This window comes from Cricetulus griseus (genome assembly GCF_003668045.3).
Source record: "Cricetulus griseus strain 17A/GY chromosome 1 unlocalized genomic scaffold, alternate assembly CriGri-PICRH-1.0 chr1_0, whole genome shotgun sequence".
Lineage (NCBI taxonomy): Eukaryota > Metazoa > Chordata > Mammalia > Rodentia > Cricetidae > Cricetulus > Cricetulus griseus.
Window position 1 is genome coordinate 35,765,557 of NW_023276806.1, and position 25,000 is coordinate 35,790,556.

General features: G+C 41.4%; 1 protein-coding gene across 2 annotated transcripts in view; it reads right to left on the bottom strand.

Annotated features, from left to right (window-relative positions):
• The window catches only part of Pde5a (phosphodiesterase 5A), a 136,984-nt gene extending 113,281 nt beyond the window's left edge, over positions 1-23,703 (bottom strand). Inside the window, exons 1-2 of one of the 2 annotated variants that reach the window (XM_027395646.2) lie at positions 23,372-23,703; positions 4,333-4,921 (exon numbers count right to left, since the gene is read on the bottom strand). In XM_027395646.2, coding sequence (XP_027251447.1) covers positions 4,333-4,921; positions 23,372-23,493 — 711 coding nt within the window. In that variant the 5' untranslated portion in view covers positions 23,494-23,703. The remainder of the gene's footprint in view (positions 1-4,332; positions 4,922-23,371) is intronic. The other variant, XM_027395645.1, reaches the window with a different exon arrangement.
• Positions 23,704-25,000: the final 1,297 nt, after the last annotated feature.

Sequence of the window (25,000 nt, forward strand, 5' to 3'; positions counted from 1 at the left end):
TAATTCCTGTTCCAGGGGATCCGACGGCCTCCAATGGCCCCTGCAAGCACTATATACACATAGTGCACATATAGCAGGCAAAGCACCCATACATACAAAATAAACAATAAATACACCTTTAATGAATAGAATAGATGGGAAATTTGAAAACAAATTAAAGGCCTGTGGATAGCTGTAATAAATGTAGAACTATCAAAACTTTTCATTAAAATACATCAAAATTTACACTTAAAAAGAACATACGTCTAAGTTTACTTGTTTAAAAGGACAAGAAAAAGGCTTCTGATTCAGAAGGACCTGGGAGCACCAAGTGACTAAATGCCTAGCCCCGGTGGCCACCAGAGCCAATGCAAGGCTAGAGCTTCAGCTTCAGGATCCCTTGAGAGACAGAGGCTACTGTGGGTGTGGATTTTTGACTTGGGGTTCCAGTAGTCCCTGGAGGACTAAGAGACTATAATGCTGTGGGCCTGAGTTACTCTGCACCTATGGCTCTAACAACAGCTCTAACAACATACTAGAAAGGCTTCAGTGGGTATTGTGTATCTTGTCTCCAGAAGGTTCACAAAATCAAAGGGATGACCAAAGTTTTTACTGCATCTGGTTGCTTTGGGGTTCAGTGTACAGCCTACCCTTGGTCCTATTGACACACAGATAACACAGTATCACCTCAGTGACTCTATCGGACAATCATCACCTAGTCTCACCGATCCCCACAGCTGTATTCATGCAGATTTCCCACATAGACTCTTAGAAAAGGAAAGTAAACACTTAAAAACAAACTCACACCAACAGATAAGCAAAGCAAACAATAAAAGTTAGAATAGCATGGAATTAAATATTTCAAGTTCTGGAAGTAAATAGCTGTGAACTATCTTTCAAAATTGAAATTGATGGAGAAGTAAGGGTATTTCAAGACAAGCATAAATTAAGGCAATACATAACAACCAAATCATCACTGAAGGAAATTCTTCATGGAATACTTTACATGGAGGAAGAAGAAAGACAGCTCCTTTAGAAGAATGCCTGAAAGTGTATACTCCATGAAAGGAATGGAAAGACAAAATAAACTCTCAAATGAAGCAAACACATCTAGCACAGAAAATCAGCAAACCCTCAAAACTAATAGAAGAGGAAAAGAAATGCTAATGACCCAGCAAGACAACAACAAAAAACCCTAACATTTACAGAAAATAGCAAATCCTTTTCTACAATAACTTTAAATATAAATGGTCTCAACTTACAATAAAAAGATGCAGACTGATGAACTGGATTTTAAAAACAAGAACTAACTGTATATTGTCTCCTAGAAACACAATTAGCCAGGACAGATATCCAAAATCTCATATCAAAATATGGAAAACAAACTACTAAGCAAATGGAAACCATAGACAAGCAGGCCTAACTATGCTTATGTGAGATAAAGTAAGCTTCAAATCAAAACCAAGGGAAACTATATACTAATACAGGGAACAATTCATAAAGAAGAGATAGCAATTCTAAACATGTATACACCAAATACTGGAGGCTCTACTTTCATAAAACAAACACTATAAGGCATAAAAAGACATGTAGGTCTTGGGATAATAATAGTGGAGAACTTTGATATTCTACTCTCAGATTTAGAGATGTCTGCCATACTAAAAGCAAACAAAGAATGCGCTTCAAGATACTTGATTAGAGAAGAGCTTTCTGAAATGAACTACATTTTCATAAGAACTAGCCTCATAAGAGCCCATCAATAGATGGGACTGTGTAAAATTCAAGTTTATGCACAGCTAAGGAAAGCACCATCAGAGCACACTGACAGCCATAGAATGGCTTACTATTCAGACAAGAGGCTAATAACCAGGATATATGAAGAACTGCAGATATTTAATACCAAGGAAATAGGACTGCCAATTAAGAATTGGACTAATGAGAAGAATAGACAGTTTCCAATAACAGGAAACAAATGGACAATTGTAACACAAAAAATAAAAACCCAGAGACTGATATTGGGCTTCAGGCTTCAAGCTAAAGATTAGAGAAGCAAAGCAGTCAAGCCAGTAGTTCTTACCTCTACCAGGCTGGAATGGCTATCCTGTCTCCACGAATCCTCAGAGACAATGCTACCTCCACAAATCCTCAGAGGCAAAAGCTCTGAGTTTCTGTCTCCTCCTCCCTTATATTCCTTTGTCTGCCCAGCCATATCACTCCTGTCTCCACCTCCCTAGTGCTGGGATTAAAGGTGTGTGATCCCAGTGCATGAGTTCTGTTACTCTTCACTCTTGTATAGGTCAGGGTGGCCTTGAACTCAGAGAGATCCATCTACCTGTTTCCTGAGTTCTGGGATTAAAGGCATATGCCACCACTGCCTGGCTCTATGGCTTGCTAGTATGGCTGCTGGGATTAAAAGTGTGTATCACCATTGCCTGAGCCCTATGGCTTGTGGCTAGCTTTGCTTTCTGAACCCTCAGGCAGGCTTTAATAATATATATAATATAAATTATATATCACCACAGACAATGACTGTTCTAAAGTGTTCAATATCCCTAGTCATTAGATAAATACAAATTAAAATTATTTTGAGATACCACCTCACTCTTCAGAAATCTGACAAGCGGGACTGGAGAGATGGCTCAGCAGTAAAGAGCACCTCCTGCTCTTTTCCAGGACCCAGGTTTGATTCCCAGCATCCACAGTCAGTACCTCTAATTCCAGGGGATCCAGCACCCCTTTATGGCCTCCACAGGCACCAGAAATGTACACAGTGCACATACTTCCATGCAGATAAAACACTCATCCACATAACATAAACTTTTTATAATCTAAGAAATGGAAAAAAGAAATCTGACAACAAATGTTAGAGGAGTTGAAGAAGAGGAACCTTGTTCACTGCTGGTGGGGTACACATTACCAGAGTCATTAAAAAATCAATTTGGAGGTTTCCCCCAAAATTAAAAAAAGGTAGAACTGTATATGACTCAGCTATTTCACTCCTGGGCACAGACACAGTGAACTCCACACCCTATCATAGAGATAATCTGTACATCCATGTTTATTGTTGCTCTATTTACTATAGCAAGAAGATAGAAACAACTAACATGCCCATCATCAGACAGACAATGCAAATCTGGTAAACATATAAAGTATTATTCAGTTCTATTGAAAAATGAAAGAAAAATTATAGGAAAATGATAGGCAGGATACATAATATTTACAAGGTTACTCAAGCTCAGAAGGAAAGAAAAAAAAACAAAAACAAAAACATATGTTCTCCTTCATATGTGGACCCTAGCCTATAATGTAATTATGTTATATATGTAAACAAATATACGTGTGGGAACATGTAAGAGAGGTGAAGAAATAGTAATATTAATGATGAAGAAAGGATTGAGGTGAAGGATGAAAAACTTGTTGTAGATAAGCGCATAAAAATAATGGCTAGTGAAAGTATAAAACGTAAGCTCCATGGCTTCAGAACGGCTATTCTAATACAATGTATTTATTCATTAAATACATAGCATTTGGGATTCACCAAGTGTTGATTTGAGTGACTGTGTTAATCTAGCTGCATGATATTTTAATTTGTAAGTTCATTATAATAGTGGTTTTATTTTTTACAAATTTAAAGAAAATAGAAAAATAAGACAAAGTATTGACAATATTTCCAAAGTCAGAGATGTAGAAACATAAATTTTCCTAGTATCTTTGCAAATAAAACCTTAATACTAAACTCTGAGCGACATCCAGCTCTCCCAGCATTCAGCCATCACTTAACTGTAGCTAAGTTGGAGCCCCCAAGAGTACCATCTGAAAAAAGAGACAAAAGGACAAACGAAGATGGAAGGAAAGAAAACCAAACTTCGGAGACAATGGTGCTTTCAAAAGATGCCAGTGATTTCTCAAAAAAGAAGGTGACAGGCTTGTTTGTTTATTTTGACAGGTTTTGGACCTATCATTTTAGAATCCCAGCTTAAAATCACTAAGTTCAAATAGAAACAACTAGATACATCACACATAACCATCAGACTACAAATATGAGATGGATTTGCTCATGTTATATTTAACAGAAAAAGAAAACACTTCCCTCAGGCCCAGCCTAGTACTAAAGTACTAGGGAAGAAAAGCTGGCATTGACAAGCTAGCAACCTTGCCATACACTTAGTTGTTTTTGTTTTGTAATCTCCCCAACCCCCTGAGGGCTGGAGATTCAATCCAACACTGCATAACAAGCTCTCCTCTACTGAGCTGTAGCCCCATCCAGTTTTGAAGAACTCTGCAAATTATTCCATCTCAACTTCCCATCATTCTTTGCAATCATTGTTTGATGTGTTGTGGGCCCCTACTCACCTCATAGGCATCTTTGATATTCAACGGCTCACCAAAAGCTGCCACATGTCCCACAATGCCTTTGTTCCACTCCAAGCGGATACAGTTATTGGAAGCTTCCTCCAGTGTCGAACCTTCAGCGACATCAAAGAGGCGGCTGACAAGAAATTTGTCTTTGGAGCTGTCCTCGCAAACAAGGAATAGGGAATAGCGATCGGCGGAGATGAGTCCGTGGATATGCAAGAAAATTTTGTGACATAAGGCCGTGACATCCAAATGACTGGAAATATCTTTTACTAACTCCAAGAGTCTGGAGCACTGGTCCCCTTCATCACTATCGAATCTTCGGGGGGTTAGTGGCATCTGTTCCTTTTTTCCTGAGTCAGAGAGAAAGCTCACAGTTCCCTCGGAATCCTTGACAACAATGGGTCTCAGAGGCCGGTCAAATTCAGAGGCAGAGATTTTTCTGGCTGGGGCTCCAGGGGTGGTATTGTCTGCATGAGGACTCTGCTGCGAGGAGCAGGAGCATGACTCCGTGTGGGCTCGGATGCCTTCCTTGCATACGGGGATGTTGTGAACTCTCTCGGAAAACCATGCATTGACCATTTCTCTGCAGAGCAAAACCATGTAGACAGCTTAGATATTTGAGGAAAAAGCGAACTACTGTCTAAAGCTTCCAAAAACTCTGTCAATGTACAGTTGTAGTCACTCTCAAATCTTTCCAGATACCTAAAAAAAGAACATCTCTGTGGATGGTAATTTATTTCTCTAAGAAACAAGGCTCCTTTACCGTGTGACAAAGGAAACACAAGGGCATTTGACTGCGATGCTATATGCTGTAACAAAGACAAGCAGCATTTCAATTCCAACATGGCTGGCTATAAAAGTATGGCAACAACGGTACATTAGGAAGACATTAACAATAGTTTGTGCACTAACATAAATAATCATCACAAGGGCTGGGACTGGGGCTGGGTGCTAGAGTGTATGATCAGTGTATCCTAGACCTCGGGTTCTTCGCAGCTTAATTTTGCTAATGGGGTCTTTCTCTAAGAGTTCCCCTCTCTCTGTTCCACTTTGAATCAGTTATTTCTTTAATTTTCTCATCTCTTTCAGCACAAGTCTTGACATTAAATTTTCTAGTATTATTTTTCTCTTCAAACTGGTCATTTTGCATTTCTTTTTCCCCCTGCTTTCTCTTTTTCACTATAGATGAACATAAGAGTGATTACTAATAACCATGCAACAGAGTCAATTAAATTAAGCTGTCTTGAAATCTCCCCCACCAAGAAAATTAATACTTTTCAATTTTTCCTCAGGCAGATTTGTAGGACAAAGACAGAACGTAACCACATTCTTTGCCAAAATAGCACCAGAATGCTTCCTATCTCAGTTGCTAATATTGTTCCCCTCTGAGACCTCTTGAGCTGGGCCTGCACAGTCCACATTCCTCTCAGCATACTGTCTTCCAAATCCTACTAAGATGGCCCATTAAGCCTTGCTTATAGCACCCAAATGCTTTCCTAGTCCAAAGTCTTCCACAGTCCCCCAAAAACACACTACGGTCAGGCATGTCAAAGCAATAGTCCACTCCCTGGTACCAACTACTCTCTTAGTTACTTTTCTATTGCTGTGATAAAACACCATGACCAAGCCAAGGCATTTAATGTGCAGCTTATGGTTTCAGAGGGTTAGAGTCCATGATGGTAGAGCAAAGGAGTGGCAGCAGGAAGAGCTAAGAGCTTACACTTGATCTGCAAGCTGGGGATGGAAAGGCACACTGGGAATGGTGCCAGTCTTTTGAAACCTCAAAGCCTGACCTCATTAACAAACCTCTTTCAACAGTCCTCCAAATCATTTCCATCAACTGGGACCACATATTCAAACTCACAGCCCCAAGGGGCCATTCTCTTTCAAACCATCCCAAGGTCATTCATGAGATTTGATTTTTCACATCCCTTCATTTGGGTATGTCTAAAGTATTGCAATGAAAACTTAAAAAACAATATGGTATGTAGGATTCAAGAAAATCACATAGAATATCAACTACTTTGGTTTTTTAAACAGGGTCTCACTATGCACACAAGGTTGTCCTTGAACTCTTAATTCTCTTGCCCCAGTTTTACAGTGCTGAGGTTGATAGCTTGTGGGTCACTGAAGCCAGGCCTGGAGGGTAGTGAGAAAGTCACTTCTACAGGCTAGGATAGTGTGTGTGTATATATATATTTCCCTATCTCTTCCTTGACACTAGTGAATTTTGAGAAATATCAATTACTTAAAAAAAAAAAAAGTTTCATGCATGGTGGTGCATGCCTTTAGTCCCAGCACCTGAGAGGCAGAAGCAGGTGGGTCTCTGTGAGCTCAAGGCCAGCCTGGTCTACAGAGTGGGTTCCAGGATACCCAGGGTTTCACAGAAAACTCTGTCATTGTCCGTGTTGTGTCATGTCGTGCCCCCCCCCCCACTAAAAAGTATCATTTTCTTCAAACCTGGTGAGGAAGACATTAACAATCTTACTTTCTACACTATGAAAGCAATTTAAATGTCTGGACCAAAGCCAGGCGTTGGTGGTGCACGCCTTTAATCCCAGCACTCGGGAGGCAGAGACAGGTGGATCTCTGTGAGTTCGAGGCCAGCCTGGTCTACAGAGCGAGTGCCAGGATGGGCTCCAAAGCTACACATCGAAACCCTGCCTCAAAAAACCAAAAAAAAAAAAAAATGTCTGGACCAAATCTATTCTGTAATCTGGTGGTACATCCACTCTCCTCTTCCTGGTGCTGTGACAGCGGAAAACATAGACTTCCTTGGAGTGTCCATCACTGCCGGTCATGAAGAAAGCATCTCATTCATTTAAACAAATTTGAAAGTCAAAACCAAATTTAAACAAAGAAGGCACAGAGAGAATAGGATCACTCATGGTAACACATTCTCTAATACTCTACATTGGATCATTACTAATGCCATGCTATAAATATACTATAAAAAATATGGATTCAGAGAACCCAAAGAAAAAACATTCTTGAGGATAGTATCCTTTAAAAAATTCTAATAAAATCCCATCATGTCTATATTTCTCTGGAAAGAGGCCATATTTTATAAATCAAAAACGTTGCACTGAAAAAACGTACAATGAGTATACTTGAAAGAATAGTCATTATAAGGGTTTAGACTATAGAAAAAGAAGATGCCCAGGTAATAGTGAGTTTGGAGAAAATAAGGAATAACTATTTTATTATAAATGGTATTCTAAATTTAAATTTCACTAGTGCCCTGTATTTCATCTGGCCAATCCAGTCATTTTATATTTTTTTTTCCTGAAATTGCTGGAGAACAGATAGGTACATTTTATGTAGCAGTCCAATAAGTTGTCAGGCTGCCAGGTTACTAATGTTATCACTTAAAGGTACACAAAAAGCAACCACACTGATTCTGCTTCTGATAACAGGACCTTTTCAAAGTCCATACCAAGCTTTCTTGTTTTACTTCACAACTACATTTATAATGTAGTCCATGGTGCTCGGAGTCGGGGTGGGGGGTACCACTTCCAAATTGAAATATTTTCTTAGAGAGGAAATTTTAATTGCTAAAAATTTGGGGGATTGTAAGTTTTTGGTCTCCAGCTCTGAGTTCTAATCTTAGCATTTGTTATTAATGGGATACAACTGCAATGATAAGAAACTTGAGTTTCAATTGCATCATCCATAAAACACAAACCAACTGTTTCAACCTCTCTTTTTCAATTTATTTAATTTGTATGGATGTTCTGTCTGCATGTATGTCTGTGCACCATGTGCACCCCTGTCACCTGCGGAGGCCAGAAGAGGGTGTCAGATTCTCTGGAACTGGAGCTAAAGTTGTGAGCTGCCATGTGGGTGCTGGGAATTGAACCTGGATCCTTTGAAAGAGCAGCCAGTGTTCTGAGCCATCTCTCCAACCCATTCCACCCCATCTTCTTTGAAAACAGTAAAAGATGCATGTCTATCTTCCATGGAGTAAAAAGTCAAAAATACCAAAGGAGTGTGAAGGGGAGAATTCCAGCTCCAACCTCAACACTATGGAGATGAGACGCAGGGCTGACATGCAAGTCAAAGCACAGACACTACAGCTTTTCTAGTGGGCAAGTTAGTGCTTTGCGAACGGTTTTTATTAACACATATGAAACATACAAGGAGGGGTTTCATTATGACACACTCACACATCATATAATGTATTTTGATCATATTTAGCCCTTCATAACCCTTTCTTATCTTCTCACTTCTAATCCCCTTATCTTTCTGAGCTGTCCCTCTTCCCTTAGGGGTATCCCTCCTCCCCTCTCCTCTCTATGGCCCACTGAGTTTAATTAGCATTGCTTATAGAAAAGCCTGAGTGAGGGGTTATTATGGGGCCTGGGTACCTCACCAGTGGTTATACCACTGAGGAAAACATCTCTCCCCTTCAGACAAGCACAAACTGCACCAACAGCCTCAGGTAATCCCTCCCTCCTCTCTAACAGTCTTGTAGAGCACAGAGCTGGAGTGCAACAGCCATGCCACATCCCAGGGAAGTGTTCCACAACACCTTTCCTTCCTCCAGCCCTTACAAGTTTCTGCCTCCTCACTGAAGAAACAATGATCCCTGAGCCTTGGGAGTGAAGATCTGGATGTCCCATTTAGGGCTCAGCTTTCAATGGTCAGTTACTCCCAGAATTCTGCAGGTCAAGGAGTTTAGTGGCAACAATGGCTGCTGTATTGACAAGATAAGACCCCACAACAGTTTATGTTATCCACTGGCCAAGAGATGGCCGTGGGTCTAACAATCAAACTTCTTGTTGCTCCTCAACTTCTTCATTTTTAAATAGGCAGAAATTCTCCTGAGTCCTTCACCCTTGGCACACGGTTGATGGGCAAGTCAAATTAGAGCATGCATGGGTAAGCAGTCCATAACCTCTTCTCTTCAAATTAAATGTAAGCAGAGAAAGTACATGGGATGTAAGATCACCGGATATAAGATTTTATTATATCCCAGGTCCTTAGTACCATGCTAATGGAGATGCCAAACCAAGAAAGAAGCTTTATAAAATGCAGTCAATTACAAAAGGGCAGAAAATGCCCCTAGGAAGAGGAAGAAGTATGGCTTGGTACATGCTAGCTACATCCATCATGGGCACTTGGGGCCATGGGCGAAGCAGATGCTACCCTTGGCAGAACACTTCTTTTGGGATTTTGTTTTTGTTTTTGTTTCCTTTTTGAAGTAGGGTTTCAATTACATAATAAGCATCTGGCCAAATGAAAATTCCCATAGGTTTTTTTACACTTTGCTGTAAGCACTAATAATTAATAACATACAAGTCTATCTTTACTAACTGCCCTTTGAGCCTGAGAGCAGTCAGAAGGCACATGGCCTGAAGTCTTTTAGTTGATTTTAGCTTTTACAAGGCTGTTAATAAAAAGACAAATACCTAAAAGAAAGCTAGCCAAGAAAAATGCAATGAAAATTGATGCCCAAGATCCTCATGTTAACATCCCATCTAAATTGCTCCCTCTCCTCACTAAATTATCGTCACTCAACTTATTACACACAAAAAAACTCTTACCTCATAAGTGAAGTAAGTGTATATCCATTTCAAGTGAGAGAATTTAGTTTTGTTTTCCAGCTTTTACAGTGTGTCTTAAAATAACTGAAGAAAACCTGGAAGGCCAGAAAATCATTGCTGGCAGTAACTACTCCCAGGTAACACTAATGGTAAACACTACTTGTTTTTCAACATGGTATTCGGGTTAAGTCAGCACATGCCAAACACAGGAAACACCCAAAGATCCATACTAGTTAGGTGAGGACAAACGGAATCACCAGCAAGTGATGGGGAATGTACTGTGTATGTTTATCTTATTGTTAAATAAAATACTGTTTGGCCAATGAGACAGCAAGTTAGATGGGACTAGGAGTCAAAGAGGATTCTGGGAAATGTAGTAGAGAAGTGGTGATCCAGGCAGGAAGTCACATATCAAGGAGACTCATATTTAAGTGAAGGAGAAACAGGAAGGGTCCCTTTTTTTCCTGTTCGCCTCCTCCAGCGGCAGGATGTGAGCCACCGGCAAGGAGGGACGCCAATAGGGCCTTATTATAAGATAAGTCTTATAACATATATAGATTTGTGATAATTAAGACTGAGCTAACAGATGAGAAGCCCTAGTCATTGGCGAAGCAGCTTTGAACCTAATACAAGTTTCTGTGTATTCATTTGGGCCTAACTCAGGCGGGCGGCTGGTGTAAAGCTCACTCATGGCGGTGGGACTCAGGCGGCTTATGGCGGAAAGATTTATCATAAAAAGCAAGACCTGAATTCCTGTCTTAAAGGTGACTTAAGTCTTAAATCTCAACTACTTTTAGATGACAACTCTAATCAGAAATGCATTATTCTAAGGCTCTACTCTAGGGAAGATGCTGGGCCCCTCTAAATGCTTATGCAGTGATTTCATATAACAATCAGGGCCTCTGAGACATTTGGCTTCTTGAGACTTCACTGTGGTACATTTCATGATGTTGTTACTGAGGAACACACCCCTGAGTTCACAGCCAGCCAAGCTCCGGCTGCTACAGTGTGCTCCAGTATCTGAGGCTTGGGTCTCACAGTACACAGAAGGATGGACCAACTGACTGGTGATTACAGAAGGTTCAAAGGTATACAGGGAGATGATTAGGAGGTGAGCTGTCAGGAGTTTTTACAGTGATGTTAACAACTAAAATTACACACGAGCAAAAATAAAATGCTACACATTTCATTTTATACACCCGATACTTCCATTTAAAACACATATGATACATTCAATTGACAGTTGAACAAATGGGTGCCAAGCTAGTAATACTTTCTAGTGAATATTTAAATAAACTTAAGTTTGAGGTTGGAAATGTAACTCAGTTGGTAGAGTGCTTGCCAATTGTCTTAGTTAGGGTTACCATTGCGTGATAAAACACCATAACCAAAAGCAACATGGGGAGGGAAGGGCTGTTTTCACTTACACCTCCAGGTAAGAGTCTAACACTGAGAGAAGTCAGGACAGGAACTCAAGCAGGGCAGGAACCTGGAGGCAGGAACTGAGGAGAAGCCACAGAGAGGTGCTGCTTACAGGCTTGCTGCCCAACATTTGCTCAGCCTGCTCTCTTAAAGTACCCAGAACCACCAGCCCAAGGATGGCCCCTCCCACAGTGATCTGAGCCCTCCCACATCAATCAAGAAAATGTTGCCAGGGGCTTGCTCACAGGACAATGTGATGGGGATTTTTTTTCTAAAATTTCTACAATAACTCAAGCTTGTGTCCAATTAACATAAAACTAACTAGCAGGCCTGGCATTCGTGAATCATCAAAACTGCATAAAACTGAGTCCAGGGTCCGTGTCTGTAATCCCAAATCCCTAGCAGGCAAGACAGGAGGATCAGAAAATCAAGGTCATCTTTGTCTACACCATGAGGTCAAGGTCATGATGAGAATAATGAGACCTTGACTCAAATAAATACACCAGTTTTTAATTTTACATGTTGAGTATGCCTTGACTCATATCCTCTTAAGTTTTTACTGATTAGTAATACTTTAAAAAATGAAAAATTATATAGCCCACAACTAAAAAACTTTTCATTTTCATTCCACATTATTTTAAACTTAGAATTTGTAGTTTGTGTTTTTCACTTAACTAGACAGAGTTGTAGCTTCTCACTATTCATGAGTAATATTCCTGTTTTATTAAAAATAGACTTTTTTCATACAATATATTCTGATCACCGTTTCCCCTCCCCCCTGATCTTTCCCACTTCCCACCCATCCAAATCCACACCTTTCCTTTCTATCATTAGAATACAAACAGGCATCAACAACAATAATAACACCAATAATAACAATACAATATGAAAATAAATCAGAATTAGACAAAACAAACAAAAAAGAGTTGAAGAAAAAGCACAAGAAATACAGGTGCTGAGACACACATTTGTACACACAGAAATCCCAATAAAAACAAAACCAGAAACCAGAATATATAAGAAAAAAAATATGTATGATTAAAAACAGGCCAGGACTGTGAGACAAAAGAACCTTCCAAAAATACCCGAGTTGGTTTTGTGTTGAGTGAGCATGGGGTCTAGAGGAAGCATTAAATGCCTAATTTATTGATAGGACACAGGGAGGCAAACTCTCACACATTTCAAATATAATTAGCTACCAAAGAGAACACACACACACACACACACACACACACACAGAGGGGGGAGGGGGTGCTCAAGCTGTGACTGTAAGTAGCTCTGTGTAGTAGTAGTAGTATCACTTCCTACAAATGGCTTCAAATTCGTATTAAGTATTCTAGATATCTTGACAGACAAAATAAAATATTTTGTCTATGTTTTATAGAATATTTATTAGAATCTAGAAAAATGAGGAAACAAAAATGCACAAGGCAAAGCAAAACTGTGATATCAAACTGATAACTCGCTCAAATTAAAAATATAGAAAATCTGCTTGCCAAGAAACTAATTCAATGCCTCTTACCCCTTTGCCCAAATAATTGTTATTTCTTTAAAGATTTAATTATTTATGTATATGAGTGCTGTGTCTGCATGTACTCACTCCTGCATGGCAGAAGAGGGACTCAGATCTCAAAATAGATGGTGTGAGACACCATGTGGTTGCTGGAAATTGAACTCGGGACCTCTGAAAGAGCAGCCAGTGCTCTTAACAGCTGAGCAATCTTTCCAACCGCTCCCCCAAAACAAGTATTTTTAAAGAATTTTTTAATTGAAAATATACTGCTCGTTGGGTGTATTTTTTTAAAAGATTTTATTTATTTATTTATTTATTTATTTATTTATTTATTTATTTATTTATTGGTGTGTGTGCCTGAGTACATGCCTGCACACCACACACATTCAGATGCACATGGAGGCCACAAGAGGGCATTAGAACTGGAGTTACGATGGTTGTGAACCACCTGGTGTGGATTCTGGGAACCGAACCCCAGTCCTCTGCAAGAACACAAAGTGCTGTCATGGTTCCTGCCCCATACTTAGGGTAATTTTGTTCTAGTACTAAGATCTAATCGGTAGCCTAATAACTAAGTTTTCAGCCACTTTTTGAAAAAAGAAGGTCATAGGAGGCTTTTAAACCAAAATTATATACAAAAACTAAATTCACATTGACAATGACCCCCCCCCTTATTTAATCATCTAATGCTGGACTTGAACATACCAACGGCTTAGTCTTAGCCTCCCATGGGATTACAGGTATGTACCATCAAGTCCAGTCCTATTTTTCAAATTAAAATTTAAAAATGGATCCCTGAATTAAAAGTGACACCCATATATGAAATAATTTCTGTGCCATACATGAAGATTATAAGCTAAATATTTAATTGTGAAAAACAATTGCAAGAATGAACTTATTTTTCCTATTACTACTAAAAGGGTAAAGTTGTCTAGCTGTATATATTAGAAAACATACAATAATTAAATCATAGCAATATCCTATATAATATGATAATTGTAGACCTGAACACATTTTTAAAACTTAATAAAAATGTTCCAGGCCATTTGGGAATAAAAGCTGGCCATTTTACTTCTTTTTTTTTTCCATTTTACTTCTTATCCAACTGAAGGAAAATACTAAAAGTAGGTTGTTGACAACCCTGGACCTCAAGGATACCCAGGGAGCAGTCCCTTGAGCCATAATTTTTGAGAGAGCTTTTTCAGGGTATCTCAAGCAAAACAAAGGAAAAATTTGCAGGTGTGACTAATCCACAACACTCAAGTACATGTTCATGTTTATAATTATACGATTAAAATGTCATATTATTTGTTCTTCTCAATGTTTCTTATCCACCAGTTGTAATTAATCATTAGTACCTGAATTAAAAGAGCCTACTAAATCCTCTGACTGGAAAGAATGTATAAAATTCTCCTAAAATTATTTGTAGGAAAAAACACAAAAATAACTCCCATAAAAATAATGTTGGCTATTTTTCCTGCGCTTAGATCCTTACTTTATACAGTTTTAGTTACAATGTTTGCATAATTTGACCTGGATCCTAGACTCAAGTTTGGAAAAATACAAGAATGAAACTGTTTAACTTGAGAGGCTGATGCTGTGTCCTCCTGAGAAGCAAGGTTGTAAGAGCTGGAGGAGCCTGTTAAAGCTCAAGTGTGAACCTGTGGCCGGTCCCTCACTCCTCACAACTCCTGTCCTTCATTAACAGGCAAGCTGGGAGCTAAACCTTAGGAGCCTAATTCCTATTCCAATTACCTTGCTAGAAGAGCCTTACACAATACCAAATAAGGCTCGTTCAAACCATTAATAAAAAGTCATCTAAAAATGAAGGACCCTAGGGGCTTTTTAAAGCCCCTGTTGTGTTGTTCTGATTCCTATTTGCCAGAAAAAGGGAATGACTATCAATGTTTATGATCAAGTTTTAGGTGTTTTTAGTTCTCAATGTGAAAATTATAAACTACTAAAGAACACTAAGAAAAACCACAGACAACATACATTATCTACTTTAACTGTCTTCAGAACTCTAAGTCCATCAGCTCTAGTTTACAGAGTCAGTAAATAACATATCTGAAGCCATTCTCTCAGAAAGATGGATTGGGAATTGACGGCTAAGCTTCTCACATGTAAGGTTCCTGATTTCCATAAACAGAAATGCATTTCAATGGTTTTAGAACAGTGGATCCAAATTGAGCGTTGGTGCCAGTCCTTGAGGGAAATCTGGAAATGTGTGGCAACAGATTTGACTTCACAATCTTGGGGGTGCTCTTGGCCTTAGGATGTAATTCACCCTGCCCTTTCATGGACAGCATCTCAGAGCAAAACACGTCACAATCAAATCCCAACCTATACTTTTTTCGTTTTGTTTCTTGAGACAGGGTTTCTCTGTGTAGCCCTGGTTCTTCTGGAACTTACTCTATAGACCAGGCTGGCCTGGAACTCAGAGATCCGCCTGCCTCCGCCTCCTGAGTGCTGGGATTAAAGACTGACTCCCACTGCCCAGCTCCAACCTATACTTTTGAGAAACATTTTAAGTGAATAAAAAATTAGCTGGTTCTAAGGACAGTAAACAAAACAGGAAATTTGAGGTCCCGTACACCCTCCATAACCTCTACCCTGACAATGCATACTTCACTTGGCTTTGACACAGCAATGAAACACTCTGCCGAAAGTTTTTCAGTTCCCAAGTGTTCTCTGGGAGAAACTTACCTAGGCAAGATGAAAAGAGAATCCAGAAACCCTTTCTGCTCTCATGATTCCCAAGTTGGGAGGGAAACTCTGGTTTGTATTTTTCCTTGCATTCCTATTTGCATGTAGGAACGATATCACTTAAATGGAAACCTGCTGCTATCTGATAGAAAACTTAGGAACTGAAACCTATGAACTAAAAAAGTATATTGATTGGAGTTTAGAAATCAGAGAAATGCTGCTATGTGGATGTTCATCAACCCGAAGTCTTAAGGGCTCAATACATTTCTATGCAAGTACTTTAGTTTGGTATTTTCAAAAGATCATAATTAAAACATAAAAAGGTGAAAGAAGTACATTATAAATGACTGGCATCACCAACTTATTACCAAGTATTGTCCTTCAATTTTAGAGGGGAAGTAAATTTAATATGCAAGCAGGCTTCCATCCGACATGAAAGATGAAATCCAAAAGTGAGTGTTTTGCGCTGTAGGACTAAAAGCTACATGGAGTGTTCCAAGCGCCAGTGGGAGAAGTGAGCTGTTGCGGGGTAACATGAAGAAGGCTTGATGGACATGTTATACTGCTCATGGCCACAGCTGGGCCATAATGACTCTGCAAGGGGCATTTAATGAACGCTGCCAATTTGCATTTGATTGTAGCTTTATCATTCTGTTCGTAATTAACTTAAAATGCAATTTAGGATTACAGTTGCATAAATGTTGTAACTGTGATTAAATTATATCTATCTACATTGATTTTACTTTTAAGAGTTCCATATTCTGATACACATTAAAATGAAATGAACTCAAAAATGGGCATGGGTGGTGACTCACACCTATAGTCCCTGTGCTCAGAAAGCTGAAACAGGAAGGGTTAGCTATATGGAGAGTTTTAGAACAGTCTGCAACACAGAGTAAGGCTCTGTCTAAAAAAAAAAAAAAAAAAAAAAAAAAAAGGCAGGAGGGGAAGTCAACGCCAGATATGGCACCTGGCATACTGGGCCTGACCACATTACTTTGACAATCCCTCCCCTTACTTTCCCTGTCCTCCCCGACCCGCCCCCAACCCTGTCCATAAAGGAACACTCAGACTGTGTGGCCACCTGTCCTACTACAGCAGTCAGACTTCTCTACTCTCTTGGATTAGTCCAGAGAAGACAAATGACCCACGTAAGGGTAAAGTAGTGTGTCGAGCACTGCCAAGACCAAGAAGGTGTCCCTTTCACTGCAGAAGGAAATGTAAGACTCATCAAAGAGGAATTCTGCCAGCACACAAAGGAAACATGCAGGGAAAAAAAAAAAAAAAAGCTGAAGTTCAAGGCCCAAAGACAGATAAATGGGCCAGGGAAAGACAGACAGGCAAACAAACAGACAGAATCCTAACAAGATTATCTGATCAGGTGAACTAAACTGATCCAAACACACACACACACCCTCCAAGGCATGCCAATTAATAGTCAATTCCATATGTGTTCAGGGAGGGTTGTTGTCATTTGTGAACAAAAGCTTTGTAACTACTGTACCAGACATCAGAAAGAAAGCCTTTATCTAATAGGGGTGGGGTTTGTTTTACTTTTTGTTTGATTTATGCTGGGGATTGAACCCAAGGCCTCCTGGATGAACGGCACATTACTTAAATTTAAGACACTAGATTACATAACTATAAATTTCACTCTCCCCTCTCCTGCATCCCTCTCAGTGTGTATCTGAGGTTTTGTTATTTTATTACTTCAAATGATTAGGATATTTTCTTACATCTTACATAGAAATTCAGAGAATACAGATGGTGACACTATATACATATATAATTATCACTAAAATATCAAATGACAGTCATTTTCCTACAAAGTTGGAGCATGCCCCCCACCCACACCCCAAAACAAGCACACACTTCTCTATTCAGATAAGCCATTTCATAAAATGAAATCCTTCCCTCTCCCAAATAAAGAAGATAATAACAATGACACATAATAATTCAAACAAACAAACAAACAAAAAAACAGAAGGAAAAGGAGGAGACAAAAGAAAAAAAAAGCTGAGCAGTAGCAATGCACACCTTTAGTTGTAGCAGGGAGACAGAGGCAGGCAGATCTCTGAGTTCGAGGACAGTCTGATCTACAGAGAAACCCTGTCTCAGAAAATTGAGAAGAAGAAGGAGGAGGAGAGAAGGAGGAGGAGGAGGAGGAGGAGGAGGAGGAGGAGGAGGAGAGGAAGAAGAAGAAGAAGAAGAAGAAGAAGAAGAAGAAGAAGAAGAAGAAGAAGAAGAAGAAGAAGAAGAAGAAGAAGAAGAAGAATTTAAACAGTATGTTCATTACAAACTAAAACTCAGAGAAATGGACATATTTTTTTAAAGGCTTTAAAACATTTTTTAGGATATTTGTCTATTGATCAACATGATTCTTAGAAATATAACACTCAATTTGTTTTGACTACCTTGATTGGAAGTAATTGCAAATTCCTACCATTCATTGAAAATGAATAAAGTCCTTACATTGTAAAAAATAAATAAATAATGATACAATGTAAAACAAAATGAGAATAACAAGTCAGCAAATAAGATTATAGAGCTAAATATCAAGTGAATAATAGGTCACGTGGAGAGACCCACTCTGATTTTAGTCCCAGGTATGCAGCTCACAGGCTGACATTCCTGAGAAGCTGACATCAAAGTTGCTCCCCAGTCACACTGATGGCTGTAGCATCAGTCACCTGTACCCATATATCCAAACTAAGGTTACAGGAAGTGAAGTTGGAGGCTCATCTGCACACTAAATTCAGAAATTAGGCATTTTCAACTCTGAATGACCAATCAACTCACTGATTCATTTCATTGTCCCACGGCTTGCTAAAGAATTTTCATCCTAGTAAAAAGGTTTTTAATCCTACACTCAGCTTTGAAAACAACAACAAAAACAAATGTAACCCGAAAACCACAATTGAAAGTTTAATAAATTCTGCTTGGGCTCGAAACAAATGAATACTATCCAGTTCTGTTTACAAAAGAAATCATTCTGGAGCATTGCTAAAACATCCAAGGCTATGTGAGCAAAGCTGTAATTTGTGTTCCCAGATACAATGGAAGGGAAGTCATTAATTGATAAAGGGCGACTTTGAAACTTTAGGCAGTTTTTTTTTTCAGTTTGTTTTTTAAGTTTACCTTAAAAGAAACCACATAAGAGAGCAGGGATCATCTACATAAGTGGAATCATTTAAAGGGCAATTTGGGGCTGACTATATACATAAGTCACATATAGGACACTAACTTGTATATGGTGCTGGAGGTTTCAGATACAACCCCTAACACCATGAAAAACCATATCTTGTTGCCTAGAATAAGCAAAACTTCAATGTTCCCTATCTTGAAATACTGTGGACATGACCTCATAAAAATATTGACAGTTTCTATAGATTTTTTCAGATCACAAACTGGAAAAAAAAACTATAAACTTTACAAGCTTATTTAAGATTTATTGTAACACAGAAATCACTTTATTTCAAGATAGCATCTATGACTAATATTGCACAAAATATACACATTTTTACAAATCTTGATCATGTAGTTTAGGCTCTAAGAAGGATCTAGAACTCTGAAATGAAAATATTACAGAGAAGGAGGCAATGGGAAATAGCTGTTGTTTCAAGAGCCCTTGCAGGGTCTTCTGGGCAGGAAGAACTGAACCCTCACAGAATGCATCCAGAAGACTAGAAGGCAGCACCAACATATAGGGCACAAGACACACAAGAAAATTGGCAGTTACTGTATGAGAATTACTGCTATAAATAGATAATCATGCACACAGTCATACTCTGGTTGGGCAAATGCTCTGAAGAATTTATTTTCAATACCATTGCCTAAAAACTATGCTTAGTAAATATTTGTTTGAACACTGTGAAACAGTTTCTATTCCTATGTAATACAGAAATAGCACATTTCAAGAATGGATAGCAGTATTTATTTACATCCCCCATCTAAATTTAATGTATAGTTCCTTACAAATAAAAATGTTACATCTTTTAGAAATAAAAAGGGAACCAGCATCCTGGCCCATAACAACAGCTATTTAAATATTTGGGAAGCTGAGGAAGATTCAGCCTTGGCTACAGAGTAAGTTCAAAACCACTGGACAACTTAATGAGACCTTATCTCAAAATTACAATTTTGAGTGTTGGGTAGGATTTGCTCAATTGGCAGAACACTTGCCTTGCATATGGAAGGCCATAATTAATTCCCACTACTGCACCAAAAAGAATAAGCACAAGAAGTCAAGAATCCCAAATGCAGGACCTAGAGACTCAACAAATTCAGCCCAGCTTTGTGGTGCCAAGTATGTCACAGGAGGCAGCAAGGACCTGTAAAACTAAAACTTCTGTTTCTGGACTTTGATCCGACCTGCCATAAAACTTGTCCTCACTTCAATCTCCTGTTTCCAATGTATGCCAAATATTCTCAGGCTTTTGCCTGGCAAACAAAGCAATAAAATGCAACCATCTCACACCTTCAATACTAAATGACTTAAAACATCACCCACAGTGGTAGACCTGATTAGTAACTACTGAAAGGTTAACACTATTCAAGCGCGATGTCAAGAATAACAGTAGCTGCTGAGTGGCTTTAGCACCAGGAAGGCTTTCTTGGTAAATGTCTGTACATTAAATCTCCAATTAACTCAGTCCTGGAGGACTACCTATTGTTTAGGACAGTGAGGGTAGGAGGTGTCCACCAGCAGTTTACTAGAAAAACAAAGTGAATCTTCATGCCAACAATGTTACAAGTTGTTCAACTTCCACACTCAAATTCATAGAAAGGGTTTGTGACCACTAAAAGGCATCCATCCATTCCTTTGCTAGAGAATGTAGCCATTAATACAGCATGTAGCTGAATCTTTGAAGATAATTTTAAGGAAAAACAATAAAAAGTAAAAACCTTGACAGCATAACTACTATCAAAGTCAAGCCAGATTAACAGGTGTTTGAAAAGTCAGGATGCCAGAAGTTTCATGATGTTCCAGGACTAAGGGCAGATGCAGACAATTGGGCCTGGGGATAGGAGAGTATGTAATACATTTGTGTCAAGTGACAACAATTAATAAATAAATAATTAATTAATAAATGCAGAAACATTTCTATCAATAAGCTTGAGTTCTGCTTTGGGATGGGCATTCTAAATGAATCTAAATTCATTTGAAGCTTTTAAATGTTCCACATGCCTCTTTGTAGAACTATTGCTTCCTGGATTACCTGAATCACCTATATATTTTACATATACACACACATTTTATACTTACAAAGCACAACAAAATGATGCAGGCTTATAGTTTAAGAACAGTGCCGTAAAGTTAAAATGTATATAATACATTTTTATCTTGACAATATGAACCACACTAATCCTAGTAATCTGGCTTTTTAAAAGAAGAAACAGTAATCAACTTCCTGTTCTTATATTAAAAGCCTTCAGATAATATTGTCAGCAAAAAGCCAAACAAAAATTCCTAGAGTGGTATTCTTTATGCTAATAACTTTCTGAACTTCTAAAAATGAAGGCCTGAGTTACTTTAAAATATTTTACACTTTATCTTCCAAGTTTTGCTCTTTAGAACACACACACACACACACACACACACACACACACACACACACACACAAATGCCCTAACTGGAAATAGTCTTTTGGAGTCTCAGACTATCTAAACTTTAGTTAGCATTGTAGTTGAGATTTTAATTGTATTCCAATTGAACGAAAAAAGTAAATGTACTGAATGAGTCTTTACACTTTCAAACACAATGTTGCTACACTTTCAAGGTTTTTGGAAGGTTTTGATAGTGTTCTCAGCTAGGACTAGTCAAAAACCCATCCAAAGTTTGTCTTCAAAGCAGAGAGGGGGGAAAACAGAATGGAACATTTTTGCTGTATTTTTAGAAAAGCTGCTTTATTCTTTCACCTATTAACAACCTATCTAAAGGACACCTCCGAAGCACTCTTTAAAACTCAGCCCAGTTCTCTAGCCCCTCCCCATTTCCTGTGCTCTAATTCAAAGTGAGCAGAGGGTGAGAGTGTGCAGAGAAAGGACACCGGGGACAGATGGTCTCAGAGTAGCTAGTGACCCTTGGAAATTGTTAGTTCACAGCAATCGATAATTCTAGCTCGAGATGGTCTGTCTTGGTGCCTCTGCTCAAAACTCCCAGTATCGTTTTAAAAAGAAACAGCTCTCCCTTCAGAGTTATCATCCGACCGCTCTAAGCTCAGAGTTTGAAGGAAGAAGGCACAATCGGAGGGGGGAATGAAAGGAGAGCTGGGTACTCAAAGCTTATCTGGACTCTCTGGAAGAGATGGCTCAGGCATTAAAGGCTAGGCTCACAAGCAAAGCATCCAAACTGTCCAGAAGTGACTGGGTGGGAAAAAGAGAAAACTGACCCCGAACAGTAACTCGGAGAGAAAGCAAGGAGAGACATAAAATCACACTGCCCATCTACCAAGCGACTTAATTCCCCGCAGGTGTGCTGGGTGCCACCGCCAACCCTGGCGACTCCCGCACCCCTCCCCAGGCAAAGTGGCCAGCGGGATGTTGAAGGAAGTACCTCGTTTTGTCTCCAAAGGGCAACATAGCAAACGTGGGACGCTCGTTTCCAAACTCCTCGGAAGGCAGACTCGGAAGACTCTGGGGGCCGGAGGAGTTCCGTGGATGCTCGGCCGGCTCCCCTACGGCCCCCGCCGCCTCTTCGCTGTGGGTCGCCGGCTGCGGACCCCGCGTGGCGTCGCCCCCTGGCGGGCAGCGCCGGGCCGAGTGGCGCCGCGCACAGGCGAGTCCCCACCAGCTCGTCCACCATCCCCGCCCGGCGAGAGTCGCCCTCCCGGCTCGGGCGGCCAGCACCAGCTGCTCGACGGCCGTTGCCCCAAGGCGCCGGTGGCGGGGCTCCAGCCCCTTCTCCAAAGCCGAGCTGGTTAGTTCTGCCCAGGTCGGCGCGCGGGAGGCCAGCGCGCGCGCGGGCTTCGAGGCGACTCCTCGGGCGAGCTTCGGGGGGCCCGCCCGCCACGCACTCCGCTCCACCCTCTCGTCCCTCGGTTCCACTCTCAAGTCTGCGCGCGCCCCGACTGCCCCCGCTGCAGTCGGCTCCTGGAGGACAGGCTCCCTCCTCCCCGCCCTCCGCCGCGGCCTCCCGGCGCTTGGCTCGCGACCAGGAAGAGCTGGCCTCTGGGGTGCCCGGGGCCCCGGGCCCCGAGCCCGCCCCCCTCCCTCCCTCCGCGCCCTTTGTGTGCGCGCAGCAAAGCTCCTCGAAGAACCTCCTTGCAGCGCCGCAGCCTGCGGTGGGATGATCCGGGGACTGTCAGGGGACTAAAGGCTATAGTCTTCCCCGGGGCGACCCGGGCATTCTGTTGCTCCCCGGCTTCCCGGTGGCCTGGTCCCGACCCCCGGCTTCCCCGCCCCGCCAGGGTCAGAGCAAGCGGGGCAGGGGAGGAGCGCGGCCACAGGGACGCGTCCGCAGCGGTGCTTCCGGAGCCGCTGGGAAAGGGGGCTTGTTTTGGTTTTGCTAAACTGGTTTAGGGAGAAAATGAGAGGGGGCTGGGGGATGAGGGGAGAGGCCCGTGAGCGTGTGTGAAAGTAATCTTGCTCCCGGGCCGGGTATACATTTTTGTTTTTAACTTAGTGGGCAAGTCGTATCTAATCCGACGCCTGTTTTCAAGGGTGCTCGCTTTAAGTCCAGGACTCCAGTCCGATCTGGGACGGAGAAGCTACTTCAGAAGCAAAGGGCCTGGGGACAGGGATTGTTGAATGTTGAACCAAGGGGACAATTCAATGGGGGAAGAAAGATCAGCCCTAGGTCACGCTCCATGTCCCTGGCCGCGTCCTTTGTGGCTCCTCTTCTTACCTGGTGGCTTTTCTAACAAAGTAAGAGAAGGTAAAGTCCCGGTGATCATCCAGCCACGCTTCCACCCAGTCCTGGTCCCGCTGCTGCCTCGGCCGTTCCGAGCTGGGGCCGGCTCGTTCCATGGTGTGTGCCGCGCGTCTCACTGGCTCCCGAGTGCAGGATTTCCACCCGGCCGGGTCCCTGTCTCGGAGGAGCGGGACTGTGCTCGAGACCCTCCCCTTTTGCCTAGCTTCAGGCCCGCAGTCCTGCGAAACAGCAGAGACGCGGACCAGCCTCCCAGCCCGCCCTGCCCCGCCCCTCCAGGTCCCCGAGGTTCCCAGGTGGCGGGTGCCCTCCTTGGGGTCCCGCGGAGACCGGCTTTCTGCATCTGCCCTGGCGCTGACTGGCGAGCTCTCCGGAAGCTAAGTGGCCCGGGCTAGAAGGAATCCAGACCGCCCGCTGGGGTGCGCTGTGGGCCGAGCCAGCAAAGGTGACAGTGGGTGGATTTTACAGTGTCCAATTCTAGGAAGGGGACGATCACATTGAGGACTCATCCCGAGTCCAGAAGACAAGAGGCAGGAGAGTGTCACCAGAAAGTGAGAGAGCATGTTAACTTGGACCCCACCTTACTTTTCTGCGTTAAGCAGCTCCTGGTGGAGAGGACCCAGAACCCATCTCACCCGCAGGAGCGCTCCCTGTGAGTGACTCCAAGCACTCCTACCACGGACCCCAGAAGCTAGCGTGAGAACTGAGAACTGAGAAACCTGCAGCTGTAGAATGTAACTTCCAACAAAACCACGCCCTTCCTTAATGCTGACATCAGTTGTGAGGTGCGGTGACTCATTATACTGAAGGTCCTCCTTTTGAAAGCGCAAGATTGGGGATGGGCACAGGACATACAAATGGCAACCACCTGTCCTTGCCTGTGAATTCTGAAAATGATTATGCAGACTTAAGAACACTAATACTAGCTAACCATGTACAACTGAAAGCACCCAATTACCCTAATTTAAAATTTATTCATCTGTTATTCATTAACTGGCATCAATACCTCAACAATAGTATTGTCTTAGGTTACTACGGCTGTGACAAAATAACATGACCAAAGCCACACACGCTAACTTACATTCAGTTTTTAAATGACAGTTCTCTCCTGATATGTCACTGTAATACTAAGGACTTTCCCCTCATTGGCGAGTGTTCCTTGTATACCTTCCCTCATGCCTACACATTCCTCCTACCAGGAAGTCATTTAATTTAAAACTAGACTCTTTGGGATAAGAGCTAGAAATTGGGCCTCTACTGTTTGTGTCCCCGTCCACAGTATATATCGAAACTGGAGAGCTCACTCGTGGTTAAAAGTCCTTCTTTCTCTTCTATAGGTTCGGGTTCAGTTCCCAGGTTTCCTTTGCTAGCTGACCTTCTCTCCCCCACTCTTCCCTCAGTCTTCTGTTATCTCCACACTTCCAGGCTTACCTCCAGGCCTATGACTGACAGCCATCTTTGCCTAATAAATTGCTCCTCCTGCCTCCCATCAGCGCTGCTGCCATATGCACAACCACAGGACTAGCTGCAGAACAAGGCTCATACCACCTTTACCTGGACTAGGTCCAATCAAAGAACTCATGCACCAGCTTTACTTGGCCCAGC